Source organism: Ovis aries, chromosome 8 (genome assembly GCF_016772045.2).
Source record: "Ovis aries strain OAR_USU_Benz2616 breed Rambouillet chromosome 8, ARS-UI_Ramb_v3.0, whole genome shotgun sequence".
Classification (NCBI taxonomy): Eukaryota; Metazoa; Chordata; class Mammalia; order Artiodactyla; family Bovidae; genus Ovis; species Ovis aries.
In genome coordinates, this window is record NC_056061.1 from 53,343,092 (window position 1) to 53,360,764 (window position 17,673).

At 37.3% G+C, this 17,673-nt stretch overlaps 1 protein-coding gene across 3 annotated transcripts in view; it reads right to left on the reverse strand.

The window, feature by feature from the left end:
• Positions 1–17,673, reverse strand: part of THEMIS (thymocyte selection associated) — a 207,191-nt gene that overhangs the window by 162,711 nt on the left and 26,807 nt on the right. For all 3 annotated transcript variants that reach the window (XM_042253441.1, XM_042253440.1, XM_004011308.5), the window contains exon 2: positions 7,718–7,876. In XM_042253441.1, the coding sequence (XP_042109375.1) occupies positions 7,718–7,876 (159 nt within the window). The remainder of the gene's footprint in view (positions 1–7,717; positions 7,877–17,673) is intronic.

Here is a 17,673-nt window from a genome sequence, read left to right on the forward strand (position 1 = left end):
AATTCCTATTTTATGTTATTTAAGAGTAGCATTAATTTAGGAACATTACAAGGCTTACTGCATATAACAGGAAAATTAGAAAGAATGCCACATATCTGGGGGATTTGTAGATCCTCATAATTTTTTGTTTGTTTAATTTTTGTTCTTTTTTGTGTTTTCTTAATTTTTTATTTTGTTTGCAGATCCTCATTATAACAGTGATGCTGGTTGACAAAGACCACCTTACTCTTTTCTATGATTAAGAAAGAAGTGCTCCAGAGCACAGACTCTGGAATGGTTTGGATCTATACTGTAGCTCTCCAATATAGTACCACAGCTGGAGCACTGCGTTGAGCATTTGGAATATGTGCTAAGACACCTCAGTCGTGTCTGACTCTGTGCGACCCCACGGACAGTAGCCCACCAGGCTCCTCCATCCACAGGATTCTCCAGGCAAGAATACTGGAGTGGGCTGCCATTTCCTTCTCCAATTGAAATATGGCCACTTGAAATTTGTATGGCCAGACTTGATATGTGCTATAAGTAGAAAATACATGCTTGGTTTTGATGCATTAAAAATACATGCTTGACATGAAAATAATGTAAAATATTTCAATAAATTTATACTGATTAGATATTTAAAAAATAATATTTTAGATGAAAGTGTATTAGTCACTCAGCCATGTCCAACTCTTTGTGATCCCATAGACTGCAGCCTGCCAGGCTCTTCTGTCCATGGAATTCTCCAGGCAAGAATACTGGAGTGGATAGCCATTCCCTTCTCTGGGAGATCTTCCTGACCCAGGTATTGAACCCAAGACTCCTACATTGCAGGCAGATTCTTTACCGTCTGAGCCACCAGGAATACACCAATATTTTAGACACATAGTTTTAAATAAAATATATTTATAAAATTAATTCACTTTTTTTTAATTTTTAAAAATACCTGTGTTTGGTAACCTCCAAGATAGGTCCCATTGATTCCTGCCCTACCTCCTGGTTGTCTCATCTTTGTGCAATCCCCACCCAGATCACCAGCATTCACCTGTGTGATCAAGAAATATAGCAGAAGTGATGGTATGTCACTTCTGAGATTAGGTTATAGAAGACTATGATTTCCATTTTGGGCTTGCTTAGATCACTTACTCAGGAGAAACCCAAGAGTAGAAGAAATGAAGCTCTCGGATAGCCACATAAATGTTTGATGAATAAACATGAATAAACATATTAAATGTCTAATGTCTAAGTGCTAGTGTAGGTTTAGGGGCTTCCCTGGTGGCTCAGCAGTAAAGAATCTGCCTGCAATGCAGGAGACCCCCTACAATGCAGAAGACACAGGTTCAACCCCTGGGTCAGGACGATCCCCTGGAGAAGGAAAAGGCAACCCACTCCAGTATTCTTGCCTGGGAAACCAGAGGAGCCTGGCGGGCTACAGTCCATGGGGTCACAAGAGTCAGTTACGACTTAGCAATAAACCACCACCACCAAGGTAGATCTAACATAACCACTTACTTAACTATGTGATATTGGGCAAGTTACTTGGCCTTTCTGTAACTCTGTTTCCTCATATGAAAAATGTGAATTCGATTAGTAATCCATATATACATAAAAGTGTTTAGAACAGTTTTACATGTATAAGTATTTAGAGCAGTGTCTGACACATCATTAGGATTCACATTTGAGACTGTGATGTGGGCAGGATAGAGTGTAGGGTAGCAGAGAATGTTCCATATCTAAGTTCTACTACCACACTTCCCACACACCTACACAACAGTATTCTTCCACAATAATAAAATTCATAAAATATGATCTAAAAATTCAAACAGAAAAATATCTTCAATCTAACCATGAAATTTTAATGATGAATCTACAGATGCAACCACAGCCTTTCTTGAACATATGGTTTAGAGATATTATGTAAGTTTGCTGCTTGGAAATAAACTTTGACCATCAGGGAAAAAAAAAAAGTATACTGAAACTTAGGATACTTCTTATGTCTAAAGATAAAGCATTTATTATACATGCTTAATAACACGATGAAGGAGAAACAAATATTTCCAAGAAGTAATACAGAAATTTGGAACTTTACTATAACCCAAACATTACATGATTTACTGGTGTATGTGGAGAATGCAATCAACTACCAAATACCAGAATGTATTTTTGTTGTATTTGGCAAGAATGACATTTTCTAGCTCATAAAAGGACTTAACCAAGTGGGCTGTCTTAATAAAAAAACAAATTATGCTTCTAATACAAAGTTTATTTCCATAAACAATTGAAGTGATTGCTTTTTATTTCTTTTACTATATTGAAGATTTTTTAGGTAACATAATAAATATATCTAGAAACATAACATTAATATATGATGCAATCAGCTATGTATATTGCAAGCTTAATTTCCCACTCACATTTTAGCAAAAAATCAGCTTCTAGTTTATTCCCTTAAGGAGTCCTTGCCAACTCACTACAAAGCTTTTCTTTCTTAATTGTTGCTTGAGTTTTCATTTGCTGGAGTTGCATCTATACAGCTATATTTACTGATTAAAAGCTATATATCTTTCTTCAGTAGAGTGTCTTTATTTGCAAAGAAAGGGTACCATGCATACCATTGTCAAAGTTATGGTCATCTTCATCCAAACTTTTGAATTACCAACAAGACATTAAGAATCTACATTTGTATACTTTACTTCAATACAGAAGAGTGGATGATGTCAAAGGGATGGTGGAATAAGGGCCTTTGAAAATTGTCTCCTTCATAAAAGCAATAGAGAAACTGGTTTAAAAAAAATCACCAGGATTAATTTTTTTCAGAACTCTGGAAATTAATCAAAGAATTATAGCAATCTGGAGAAAATTTATTAATGGAAAAATATTAAGAGCTGAATCTTTTTAAAAACAGCAAACTTTGTGGCATTTTAACTTGCTTGTTTTCCCACTCTTCCTACCCTCTTCAACTCCATAGTAGCTTGAAAACCAACAGCCTACGATCATAGCAAAGCCAGCAGTCATAAGATGCAGCAGAAGCTGGAGTTCCTTCAAAGCTCATTCTCAAAAAAACGTATTATTTGACATGTCTGGTGACTCCATGGAAGATTCTGTCTGTAATGCTGCCTCTATTTGGCCTATTCTGAGTTCAGTGACAGGGGAAAATACTTTTCCTCAGGGCATTTGTCAAAAACAATGAGAGGCAATTATTTAATTTCTGTGGTGTGTAATAGTTGGGGAGGGGGAAGGTTAACCAAAAAGCCTAAAATGAAAAGCTCAGGAATGAGATGTCCATAAGGACACTGAGAAGTTCCAACACATTCCTGGAAATCTAGAGGACCACATAAATGTATATGACCTTGCACATGCCCAAAACTGTATGCATGCTCAAGAAAGACCTGAGAAGTCCATAAACTCTCAATTCTGGTTGACTTTGAAGCTTTATATGAGCAGGAAATAAAAGTTAAGCAATAGTTTGCAACTGCTTGGTTGAGTGTTTGAATGCATCTCCAAGTGAACACAGAATCTCTTCAAAGACTGGGAAACTTCTTGGTTCCAGTTGTTTAAGGAAATCTCTGTCCACACTTTCATTGCCCACCAAGCAACAACTTCTATAGCAGACATTTCAATGGCTGTATGTAACAGAGAATGTAAACTTTGCAGACTTAGTTCAGAAGAATCACTAAACAATCAGCAATAAGAAGACCTGAGGAGGGAAGAGAATCCAATTTCTAGAGTTGATACATTATATTGTTGAAAATCTGCAATTTTTGACATTAAATTGCAAGACAGGCAAAGGAACAAGAATGTCTGGCTCATAAGCAAGGGGGAAGAATTCAGTCAATAGAAACTGTTTCTGAGGAAGCCCAGACACTGGAATTCCTAGAGAAAGAATTCAAACAGCTATGTTAAATATATTCAAAGAAATGAAAGAAACTGTGTCTACAGGATGAAAAGGAAGTATGAAATCAAGTCTTAGCAAACAGAGATTATAAGTCAAATCTGAAAGTAGGTCAACTGAGATTATCCATTCTAAGAAACAAAAAGTATGAAGAAAACAAACAGAGCTTCAAAGGCCTGTGATACACCATCAAGCATATCAATATGTGAAAAATAAACATCTCAGAAGAAAGAGAAAAAAGTGTAGAAAGAATATTTGAGGAAATGATGGCAAAACAGCCAAAATTTGATGAAAAACATTAATCTACACTTTAAGAAACTCAACATACTCCAGGTAGAATAAACTCAGAGATCCATGGCTAGAAACATCATAATTAAACAGTTGAAAAGTAAAAACAAATAGAGAATATGGGAGGGGGGGAGGAGAAAAGAAAAGATTCATCATGTACAAGGGTTTCTCATAAGATTAAAAGCTAATTTCTACTAGAAACCATGGAGGACAGAAATCACTGGGATGATGTACTTAAAGTGCTGAAAGAAAAGAATCATCAACCAAAAATTCTCTATCCAGAAAAAAAAATCCTGTAAAAATAAAGAAAATATTAAGACATTTCCAGATAAACAAAAATTGAGAGAATTTATCACTACCAAACCTTCCATACAAGAAAACACCCAAGGGGGTTCTTCAGGCTGACATGAGAGGACACAAATCAGTGACTCTATTATATGTGAAGAAATAAGAGTTATCAATAAAGCTAACTACAAAAGTAAAAGACTCTTTTTTTTTTTAGTTTTTATTTTTTAATTTTAAAATCTTTAATTCTTACATGTGATTCCAAACATGAATCCCCCTGTAAAAGACGCTTAAATGCATGTTTTGTTTTCATTTTCTTTTTCTCCTAGCTTATTACAAAAAAAAAAAAAAAAGCTGCATAAAAAAGTCACAATCTGTGCTGATGGGCACACAATGTATAAAGATGTGATTTTTATAATAATAAAAACCCCATATGCAGAGTACATCATGAGAAACTCTGGGCTGGAAGAAGTACAAGCTGGAATCAAGATTGCCAGGAGAAATATCAATAACCCCAGATATGCAGATGACACCACCCTTATGGCAGAAAGTGAAGAAGAACTAAAGAGCCTCTTGATGAAAGTGAAAGTGAAAGAGGAGAGTGAAAAAGTTGACTTAAAGCTCAACATTCAGAAAACTAAGTTCATGGCATCCGGTCCCATCACTTCATGGCAAATAGATGAGGAAACAGTGGAAACAGTGCAGACTTTATTTTGGGGGGCTCCAAAATCACTGCAGATGGTGATTGCAGCCATGAAATTAAAAGATGCTTACTCCTTGGATGAAAAGTTATGACCAACCTGGACAGCATATTAAAAAGCAGAGACATTACTTTGCCAACAAAGGTCCATCTAGTCAAGGCTATGGTTTTTCTAGTAGTCATGTATGGATGTGAGAATTGGACTATAAAGAAAGCTGAGTGCTAAAGAATTGATGCTTTTGAACTGTGGTGTTGGAGAAGACTCTTGAGAGTCCCTTGGACTGCAAGGAGATCCAACCAGTCCATCCTAAAGGAGATCAGTCCTGGGTGTTCATTGGAAGGACTGATGTTGAAGCTGAAACTCCAATACTTTGGCCATCTGATGAGAAGAGCTGATTCATTTGGAAAAGATCCTGATGCTGGGAAAGATTGAGGGCAGGAGAAGAAGGGGATGACAGAGGATGAGATGGTTGGATGGCATCACCAACTCAATGGACATGAGTTTGCGTAGACTCCAGGAGTTGGTGATGGACAGGGAGGCCTGGAGTGCTGCAGTTCATGGGGTTGCAAAAAGTTGGACATGATGGAGCAACTGAACTGAACTGAACCAAGGAGTAAGAAACAGAGCTATATGGGAGCCAAATTTTTTATACCATTGAAATTAAATTGGCTAATCCAAACTAGATTGCTAAAAATTAAGACATTAATTATAATCCTCAGACTAATACTGAAAAAATCACTAAATACACACACATATAATTAGATATTATTTTTAAAAGCATCAGACTTCTGGTTTCTAGTCTGGCATACAAGGAATTCGGTGATATCCCTCTGTCCATAAGAAAAGTGAAATCTGAACAAACTGAAAAAATCAACAACTGTTCTTAGGTACGTTAGAGAAGTGAGATCAGAGGAAAAAGTACTGCCTCCAAAACTGGAGAGACAGACAAGCAAGTACAGAGAATCACAATTTACTAGAGAAGAAACTGCTACAAAAACCAGTACCAGCGTAGACAAATCCGAACTGCAATCAACAAATTGCTGGAGGCTTAAAGTGGACAAGTATGAGAGCAAAAACCTTCAGGGAGATCTAGTCATAGGGAAGGACCACAATTTTTTAAGTTCTACCACCAAAAACTCAACCTAGCCCTCACAGTGAATATCAAAGAAAAATCTCCTCATGCTTCTCATAGAGGGAAGGTAGAAAAACCCATTTTGAAACAGGCCAGAGCATTCTATTCTTAATCCATGCTTTATTAAGACTCACTGACCCAGAGGGATGAAAATACACAGCTAACACCCACTCTAGCCTTCCACTTCGGTAAAATACACAACAAAGCCCACTCTCACCTTTCCACTTGGGGAAAGGGAAATACCCAGCTTTAGCCTGCACTGGTTTTCCACAAGGGAGAAGGGAAATACCCAACTCCAACCCACTCTAGCCATACTGTCCCAACTAAGGATGTGGGGAAGGGGACCAAGAAGCACTCGTGAAGTTCACAATTCAGAGGCACAAGTTCACAAAAACACAATGACATAATCACAGGACTAGAGAATGTTTCTACCCCTGCCACACCTTACTGCCACATTGCATGCATGCATGCCAAGTCTTTTCAGTTGTGTCCAACCAACTCTGTGACCCTATGAACTGTAGTCTGCCAGTCTTCCCTGTCCATGGGATTCTCCAGGCAAGAATACTGGAGTGGGGTGCCATGACCTCCTCCAGTGGTCTTCCCAACCCAGGGATTGAACCTGAGTCTCTGATGTCTCCTGTATGGGTTTTATCCTCAGGCAGAGTTCACCAAACTGTAGTTCACAGGTCAAAATCTGCCAATCCCCTGATTTTGAAATAAATTTCTATGGAACCACAACCGTGTTCACTGGTTTAAGTAGTGTCTATAGCTTCTTTCATGTAACAACATCAGAGTGGAGTAGTTGTTATGAAGACTATTTGGCAAGTGAAGTCTTAAATATTTACCATCTGGTCCTTTACAAAAAGAGCCAGCCAACTCTGGCCTAAAGAATAAGACGAATAAGAAAATCATTAATTACTATCCAATAAGGTGTATAGTATGGTGCCCAAGATACTATGGTAACATAAAAGAGTGATATCTAGATTGAATTATAAAGTCAGCAAAAGTTTTCTAAGAGACATAATATCTAGGCTAATTTTTGAAGACAGAGTTAACTAGACAAAGAAGAGCAGCCAAACTTGTCAGTATGGCCAGAAAATGAAGTTTAGCAGTGATCCAGGGAGCTAGGAATAAAGAGTGCAACTATGATTAAGAAATATTAATTAGTTCTACATAAATTATGAAAATATATATTTAATTTCTTCATTCCCACTATCTAGCAGAAAATATTAATTCCTAAGTAAAATATGTTTACTGAAAAGGCGAGAAAATATTTGACTTCTATTAGTCTTTAAAAATCACTGACCTATGAGACCTGAGTTTTTCACCCAGTACCCTAGAATAAAACAAAAAATACCATTTTTCATTGTTTTCAGTTGTAGAGATTATATAACATTTAACAATACAGTTTTACAAATGAGAAATGGTTGTAAAATAATGTACCTGGAAAATTCATAGGCAGTTCAAATGATTGTGGAGACACACAACCTTCAACGTGCCCACAAATTTCAGCCATGATTTTCTTAATTTTGAGGTCAGTAATTTTAATCACTTCTCCTGTTGACAAACAGCATTCATTTCCAAACATTTCATAAACAGAACCTGAAAAGAGGAAGAAAAAAAGAATTCAATAATGAAGACCAAAGTAGGAATCAAAAGCCTCATATGAAGCATTTTTATTCAGTTCTTCTCTTAGACACCTGCTAAACAGGAATTTAATCAAGCTTGGCAAAACGTACAGCACTTGCTAGGAAAAATATTAGATTTTTCACTTCATCCACTGGGCAAAGTATAAACAATCTTATTTTTGCTATTATTGTAAATTGAATTTATGGTTTCTTCAGTACCTTTAGCTCATCTTTCCAAGGTCAAGCTCAGCCATGTCTTCTGCTGGAATTTATATTTTTTTGCTAGGTCACAGAGTGAAACCCACACGAGTCAATAATGATCTAAGTAAATACTGCAAACAAGGTTGTAATACAATCTAATCTTCAGACTTTATTTTTTGGGGCTCCAAAATCACTGCAGATGGTGATTGCAGCCATGAAATTAAAAGACGCTTACTCCTTGGAAGAAAAGTTATGACCAACCTAGATAGCATATTCAAAAGCAGAGACATTACTTTGCCAACAAAGGTCCGTCTAGTCAAGGCTATGGTTTTTCCTGTGGTCATGTATGGATGTGAGAGTTGGATTGTGAAGAAAGCTGAGCGCCGAAGAATGGATGCTTTTGAACTGTGGTGTTGGAGAAGACTCTTGAGAGCCCCTTGGACTGCAAGGAGATCCAACCAGTCCATTCTGAAGGAGATCAGCCCTGGGATTTTTGGAAGGAATGATGCTAAAGCTGAAACTCCAGTACTTTGGCCACCTCATGCGAGAAGCTGACTCACTGGAAAAGACTCTGATGCTGGGAGGGATTGGGGGGCAGGAGGAGAAGGGGATGACAGAGGATGAGATGGCTGGATGGCATTACTGACTCGATGGACCTGAGTCTTGATGAGCTCCGGGAGTTGGTGATGGACAGGGAGGCCTGGCGTGCTGCAATTCATGGGGTCGCAAAGAGTCAGACACGACTGAGCAACTGAACTGAACTGAACCTTCAAAGACAGAGGGTTTGTATACCTGGGCTTCATATTAAGAGTATTACATCTATTTATAATACCTAGTTATTTTCATCATCATGAATATAACATTTTGCCCACTTTTTCTCTTGTTTTTGACAAGCTGGAAACAATTCTCAATATCTGATGGCAATAGAGGGCAGACCAATCCAGATAAACTGAAAAGCTTCATTTTAGTTCAGAATTTCAGTCTTCTTCCTAAGAAACCTTTTACCATAGATGTCAAACCTCAAATTTTCATCTATTTAATTTTTCTTTTATATCTCCTGATGGAGAAACATTGAACAGTGAAATAACTAAAAGATGAGCAACAGGAAACAGGAAAAGCAAAAATTCTGGATAACCTACCCTCAGTAAAAAAGAAACAACCCCCAAACTACATCTTTGTGATATTGTCACTTTACAATAAAAAAACAGGAAACTAGAGGTTGATATAAATAAACATTGCAGAACTGTGAGATTTTTATTTTTATTTATTTATTTAGGTTTATTTATTTATCTTTTTATTTTACTTTACAATACTGTATTGGTTTTGCCGTACATCAACATGAATCTGCCGCGGGTGTACACATGTCCCCAATCCTGAACTACCCTCCCACCTCCCTCCCCATACCATCTCTCTGGGTCATCCCAGTGCACCAGCCCCAAGCATCCTGTATCCTGCATCGAACCTAGACTGGCAATTCATTTCTTATATGATATTATACATGTTTCAATGCCATTCTCCCAAATCATCCCACCCTCTCCCTCTCCCACAGAGTCCAAAAGACTGTTCTATACATCTGTGTCTCTTTTGCTATCTCGCATACAGGATTATCGTTACCATCTTTCTAAATTCCATATATATGTGTTAGTATACTGTATTGGTGTTTTTCTTTGTGGCTTACTTCGCTCTGTATAATTGGCTCCAGTTTCATCCACCTCATTTTTAAATATATCAATTTTCTTTTCTCCAATATGATTTAAACCCTCTTTACCACACTAAAATACGAACAATAAGAGCATAAGATTTTAGGTTAGTTGGTTGGTTTTCTGAATTTTTCTCTGCTGAGACCCTTCCTCACAGATATAGCAGGTATCTAAAACACTTTTATAGCATTAATGGTTATCATGAAAGCTATTAAGCCCAGCATTTAATCTAGGTCTATCCTGTAGCTCAAACTGTAAAGAATTTGCCTGCAATGCAGGAGACCCAGGTTTGATCCCTGGATCAGGAAGATCCTCTGCAGAAGGAAATGGCATTTAATCTAGCTTTAAACAATTCTATGATTGTATCAGTCTCAACAGGGAGCAGGGGACATATGCAAATCAGAATGATTTAAGGAGGTTTTATACAATTCATGAGGTTCTCACAGCAAGTATTCCGGGGTGGTTTGCCATTCCCTCCTCCAGCGGATCATGTTTTGTCAGAACTCTCTACTATGACCCTGTCCACCTTGGGTGGCCTTACACAGCGTGACTCATGTGTGAAATGGATGCAACAGACGCAATAGACATGAACTTGGGCAATGGACACTGATGCAATGGACATGAACTTGGGCAAACTTCGGGAGATGGTGAGGGACGGAGAGGCCTGGTGTGCTACAGTCCATGGGGTGGGAAAGAGAAGGACACAACTGGGTAACTGAACAACAACAAGGAGAGTTCAACAAAGGGGCAATGTACACACAGGCACAGCCAGTTCTAGAAAACACAAGAACATAAATGTCCTGATCTCACTCTTCCTCCATTGGATCATAAGCCAGTGCAGCCCAGTTCAGCCAGAAGCTGGAGGACAATGGCGCTGCTGACTCCACAGGAGTCAGCCTTCCAGGCAGAGTGGAAATGAAATCTAGCTCACCAATCTTACTGTCCAAAAATTAGGGTCATTTCTGCAGACAGGCTAGTGTAGGCACTCCTCGTATACTTCTAAAGCTCGCTTCTTTTCTCACACTATTCCCTCAACTACATACACATATGTTCATTACTTTTCATTAAGTTCAATACGTTGTGTTGTTGGCCATCTCAAATCTCTCATGGAACACACTGGGATATTAAATAATAATAGTAAATCCACAGTGACATTTTCTTCCAGTGAGCTCAGAATAGTTATTTTCTGATTCTCATTTGGCAATTAATCTCACAGTAGCATTTTACTTTTACAGTATTATCTCATCCTGACTTAACTTTTTATGACTTTAGTTTCTATTACTCCCAATTTAATTTTAAGCTTCATGAAAAAAATACTACGTTATATTATTGTATATCTACCAACACATCAACCTCCCTTCCTCAATTATTGAGCAATCTTTAATGAACACTTACTATGTGTCAGACACTGTAATTGGCAGTAATTTAATTTGGCATTTAATTGACAGTAATCTAACTGACACTGTAGAGATATAGAGGCTTCCCAGGTGGCTCAGTGGTAAAGAGTTCCTTTGCCAATGCAGGAGCTACAGTAGACGTGGGTTTGATCCCTGAGTCAGAAAGATCCCCTGGAGGAAGAAATGGCAACCCACTCCAGTATTCTTGCTGAGATAATGCCATGGACAGAGGAGACTGGTGGCTTACAGTCCATAGGGTCACAAAGAGTCAAACACGGCTGAAGTAACTGAGCAACACATGCATGCATTAGAGGTCCAATTCATATGTTTTCTCCATAGAAGCACTATTTTGAAGGGAAGAGACAGGGAAGCAAACAATTGCAGTAGATTATGAGGATGCTATAATACATAAAATACAGGGCATTGTGGGAGTAAATTGGCAGCATTTGACGAAGCAATTACATGGTAAAGAGATTAGAGAAAGGATTATGGAGGAGACGACAGCCTAGCTGAGTTTTAAAGGAAACCTCACAAGATGTTAGGGCAGGAGAGGATATAGTATTTGAAAAGGTAGTGAAGTGTGAAAGAGTCTGATACATTCTGGACACTTCACATAATATTTTATATCTTAAATATAAGTAAGAAGTGGGAACTGGTAAGAAAGGAGACGGAGAATTAGAGGGATTCCAGATCATGCAGTGTGTTTATAAAATTACCAATAAACAACAACAAAACAATTAAAGTCTGAAGCAACCTCAGAGTCAGAGAATTTACATTTTCAGTTATCAGGGTTCAGGAACTAATACCAATTTAATGAGAGGTCATACATATCTAGGCGCTTGCTCTCCAAAGTGTGCATTGCTGCATCACCTGGGAGCTTGTTAGGACCTTAGCCAGACCCCAGACCTGCTGAATCAGAACCTGCATTTTTAACAAGATCCCCAGATGATTCATAAGTACATTGAGGTCTGGAAAGCACTGGTCTAGACAACAAATGTATAACTGAAATAGTCTCTGTTCTGAGGTTGTAGCAAAACTCAGCAGAGAGAAGGACATGTCAGGTAGAGGAAGCACTCAGCGTCACTGAGGCAGAGGATGTGTCAGTGGGGATATGGAAAGGGAAGGATTTAAAATAGCAAAGTGACATGGTAAGATTTTTGTCACATGAAATAGAATATAATTTGATTTTTCCCATTTCAGCAGAAGTCTGTTTAGCTTAATTTCAATGCAATGAATGTCTAATTGCAGATGTAATGTATAGCAAACTGACTCACTTGGAATGCCATCCCTTTTTCAAAGGTCCACTGGAATTTCAAATTAAAAGATGAATTTATGTGACATTACATATCAACTCACAGAGGACAGAAGTCAAAATTCTAAGAGAAAATTCTGTGAGTTTTTATCACCATACAAAAACCTTTTGCCACTTCAGGTCTCTATCTAATTATCCTTCTTCTTTCGAAAAAAGAAAATCCCCCCTCCCTTTTTTTTTCAGTCATACAAGGAAAAGAACCTCATGAGAATGTCAATCTTTAATACTTGCCTTGAATTCTTCGTGACTTGCCATTTTCTCTAAGTAAGAAAGCTATGAACTCATTTTTAATAAAGAGGGAAGTCAGTGATACCCAACTCTAGAAAGTCATGTCCATGATAGGTGACAGGAAATACAGCAAATCACAAACTCCTGAAACTTGAAGAGTTCTTGTACATTGTTATCATTATTATGTCTCTTAAAATACATTTTTCCTCAGTGAAAATATAAAATGGTTAATTTAAAAAACAGCCAACACTTATAATCTCAGAACAAGCACATTATAATGTGCCTAATTGCCTTAAAAATTGCTGAGATGTGTGTCTGAATAATGTTGTGTGTATATAGATATAAAAATAGTTTTCATTTCATTTTTAACCACAAGACATGCATTTTCAATATGCAAATCTCGAATCTATTAAATCTTTACAGACTGATTCTTTCCAAGTCAGAGCATATGTATTCAGGATAATGCCAAACATCAGAGAAAGCTGGAACAAAGCAGCCTGTTTTCAGTGATCAAACATTGCCCCTGAAGGCTGTAATGAAAGAGTCATGTGCCTTTGAAATCACCTGTTCTGTAATGCTACTTTGCTCAATAAAAATGACACATTAATATCCTTTTATGAGTCCATCCCTTATTTGACAATCCACATAAGCAACGCTGGGATCACACAGGGGAAAAAAAAAAAAAAATTGGTTCCAAAGATTTTCTTCCTTTTCTTTTACAAAGTTGAAAATGTGTGGCAGTCAGGGAAGAGGAAACTTGTTAGAGGACTTTTTTCCCTTTCCTCACCATGTACTCATTTCGTCCATTCCCCTTGCCATCACCTCTCAGCCCTGCCATGCCAACCACTCATTTCATCATCAGTCTGTCAAAGTTCAATCAATCTTAAAAATTTTGCCCATGTTCATTGTCTTCTTCAAAGCTTTCCTTTATTTCTACCTAAGAATTAATTCTTTTCTCTGTGCTCTAATAGTACTTTGCATGTCAGTTCAGTTCAGTCACTCAGTCATGTCTGACTCTGCGACCCCATGAACTGCAGCACGCCAGGCCTCCCTATCCATCACCAACTTCCAGAATCCATCCAAACCCATGTCCATTGAGTTGGTGATGCCATTCAACCATCTCATCCTCTGTCGTCCCCTTTTCCTCCTGCCCTCAATCTTTCCCAGCATCAGGGTCCTTTCAAATGAGTCAGCTCTTCACATCAGGTGGCCAAAGTATTGGAGTTTCAGCTTCAACATCAGTCCTTCCAATGAACACCCAGGACTGATATCCTTTAGGATGGACTGGTTGGGTCTCCTTGCAGTCCAAGGGACCCTCAAGAGTCTTCTCCAACACCACAGTTCAAAAGCATCAATTCTTCGGCACTCAGCTTTCTTCACAGTCCAACTTTCACATCCATACATGACCACTGGAAAAACCATAGCCTTGACTAGACAGACCTTTGTGGACAAAGTAATGTCTCTGCTTTTTAATAAGCTGTCTAGGTTGGTCATAACTTTCCTTCTAAGGAGTAAGAATCTTTTAATTTCATGGCTGCAGTCACCATCTGCAGTGATTTTGGAGCCCAGAAAAATAGTCAGCCACTGTTTCCACTGTTTCCCATCTATTTCCCATGAAGTGATGGGACCAGATGCCATGATCTTAGTTTTCTGAATGTTGATCTTTAAGCCAACTTTTTCACTCTACTCTTTCACTTTCATTAAGAGGCTCTTTAGTTCTTCTTCACTTTCTGTCATAAGGGTGGTGTCATCTGCATATCTGAGGTTATTGATATTTCTCTCGGTAATCTTGATCCCAGCCTGTGCTTCTCCCAGCCCAGCGTTTCTCATGATGTACTCTGCATAGAAGTTAAATAAGCAGGGTAACATTTATCTCCATTATAACCCCTGTGTGATCATTATCACATGCTGCAGTTGCAGTATTATTTTCTGGCCATTGATATATATATACATTAGAATTTGCTATGCTTTCCTAAAGAAAAAACATCATAACTATATTTATACCCCTCCTCACATGTGCACAGATAATTGCACCTCTTTTGTTGATTAGTATTTAGATTCTTAGTGAATGTTAAATTATAACTTAGCTTTACTGTAAAATGACAACAAGTTACTAGGAATAGAGTAGAAGTCTTTCTCCATCAACAGTTTAAAACATAGTTAACCCAAGGCTTTGGCATGGATTATGTCTCTAATAACAAATGTACAAATATATGTGAGATTAGCTGGTCACCTTGTGAATTCCCTAGACAAGGAATATTAAGAGCAAGTAATTCTATAATATGAATCTCTGGGGCTAAATTTTCTGTTTTTCCATTATGTTTATCATTTTTATATTGCTGGACTTGAGGATGAGGTTCATAAAATGATCTAAGTTTGATTTAATTTACTTTGTATAGTCAGACTGATATCGTATGACACTATCTATAGATTAGGCTTGCTAGTAGAGATTTATCATTGCTACACATAAACAGTTGTGGTTATCCTTTGTTATTATTCTTACATAGCCAGTCTTCCATAAAGAGACTGTCTCCATCCCCCGTATGGCATAGACAAAGTCATTCCCACCCCCGACATGAAGAATATATCTAAAAATAGATGAACATGATATATGGATGTAGTTTGCAAATAAATAAGCATACAACAGCTAGCTTGCAGCTTTATTAGGGATAGATTCTACCAGCTGGATATCAGGTATATCTGAGAGGTACACCACTGAGAGGTATATCTGAATATTAATAGGAAATGATCTTTCAAGGTCACAGAGACTCTCATTCCTTCTGCCAAACTATCAATATGAGGAGGTCAAAACAGTGGCACCAAGTATTAAGGCAAGTGATGACTGACACCAAAGAGAGCTAAGGTATAATCTCTTTTCTACCAATATGGGGATTTTTTCTGGTGAATTTTAGGTTTAAGTGTTAACTGAGAAATCAAGTTTAAAGACAGAAATACACTAGAAACTATAGTGAATGTTGGTGAGTCTTACAAAGTCTGAACATGGAAGCAATGAAAACCACAATAGGTTGAAAATGATGGAGTCCAAGAGTCAATAAAGCAGATTAAAATCATAGTGAGGCCAGAAAATGTCTAACTTTTCAACTACTCTGAGTGAAATATGCAGCATTTAGACAATCGGGTTTTAGTAGTTGATGGAGAAAGATTCACAGTGTTATGCACCAGCTAAAAATTTAAAGTTTGTTTAATGGTAGAATCAATTTAGTAGATTAAATAAAATTGTACTTAGAGGGTTTGTCAGTTGGTGTAACTATGGAAGTCATCATCGTGGCTCTTTGTGGCAATAAATATCAGAACAAGGGGACTGGGAGTGTATGAAATGAGTATCCCTCCTACATAGCTATGAAACATATCCCTATGATGATGGAGCAAATCAGTGATTTGTATCTTCCAATATTATTACTGACCAAATATTCCCCTGGCTTTACCCAGATTTTAATTCTCAAAGAGAGTGGTTTATTATCTTAGGAATGACTTGATTTCAAGTACATTTTATATACTTCAATACATTTGCCTATGTATTATATCCTAAATGTTAAATAAAGTTGCTGTAGTCCTCTATAGCTATTTAAAATCATAAACTTGTTCTCCATATCCCACTTAATGAAATCAATACATTGGTTGAATTGTTTATACATGGGCTCCAATGTACTATAATGTGTTTACTCCAGGCATACAAGATAAAACTTCACTATATTATAAACTTTTCCTAAGTTCATTAGCACTGAATACTTCATTAACTATTTTGCTTACAAAATATGAATTTTGAAATTACTTTATATCCATGGAATTAAATAATAAAGATGTATATGCTTGAATTTAAATGCCTTTATTTTTTATTTTTATAATAATTCATTTGTATTAAATTACCCGTCTATAATGGATTGGGAAAAGAAAATAAACTGGACCTTCACTACAGGTAGTTTGAGAAGCACTTCTCTAAACTGTTAAGTACAAATATGACCACAGTCAGTCTGTGCAGGGAACCAGGATGTAGTCTCAGGAAGTTAGAGAAAAATCTGAATACAGTAGAAAAGGGAAAGTTATAATGTAATACACAAAATCAGTATTATTAACTCATCTATCTCAATATCACCAGTGGCCTGAGTGCCCTGACTAAAATACACAGGAATTTTAATCAGCTTGACAATAATAGTTCTAATTGTAAGCTATTACACTGGCATTCTGATTTGTACATTATACTCTTCTGAGTTATGTGAGACCATGCTTGAACCTAATTGAACCTGAACACTTGGAACTGCTGTGTCTACACAGCTAAGGAACAAAGCCAGGAGCACGTGAAATCCCCCAAGAGATGAATTTTGTGAGTTCTATCTAACCAGTGCGCCAGGTATTCTCAATGAGAGAGATAGCAAATATCTAAATTATATTCTTCCATTCTCCCTTCCCATCAATAATCATCTATGGCACATTTCCAGCTGAATCAAGATGAGGCCTAATAATCCGCCTCAACATAAATTTCCAAGTGACTGTCCATCAGTTGAAGATGGCATGCCAGGTATAAATTATTCTGAGTCCAGTCCTCTACTCTGACTTTTCTTGCTTTCTTTAAGCCCCCTTGGGAGATATTTCTTTTTAAAGAGTTTAATTGTCCTGTTTGGCTAATTTACTCTCAAAGTCTTAGTTAAAAGAAATCTGGCAAAAGAATACAGACTCTCCATCCATCTGGTTTTTGTTTTTTTTTTTTTCGGGTAGCTGCCTGAATTAAGGCATAAAACATCTAACTTGATAATAATCACAACTATATATAGCCCAATGGCAGCCATAGGATGACTTTCATTTATATTTCTAAGCCAAGTGCTATTATTTCTAACGATCTCTTGAATCACTAGTCTTAGTGTCAGGAGCTTAAATACCATCACATCCTACTAATATATTAAAATGGCTGAGTCTC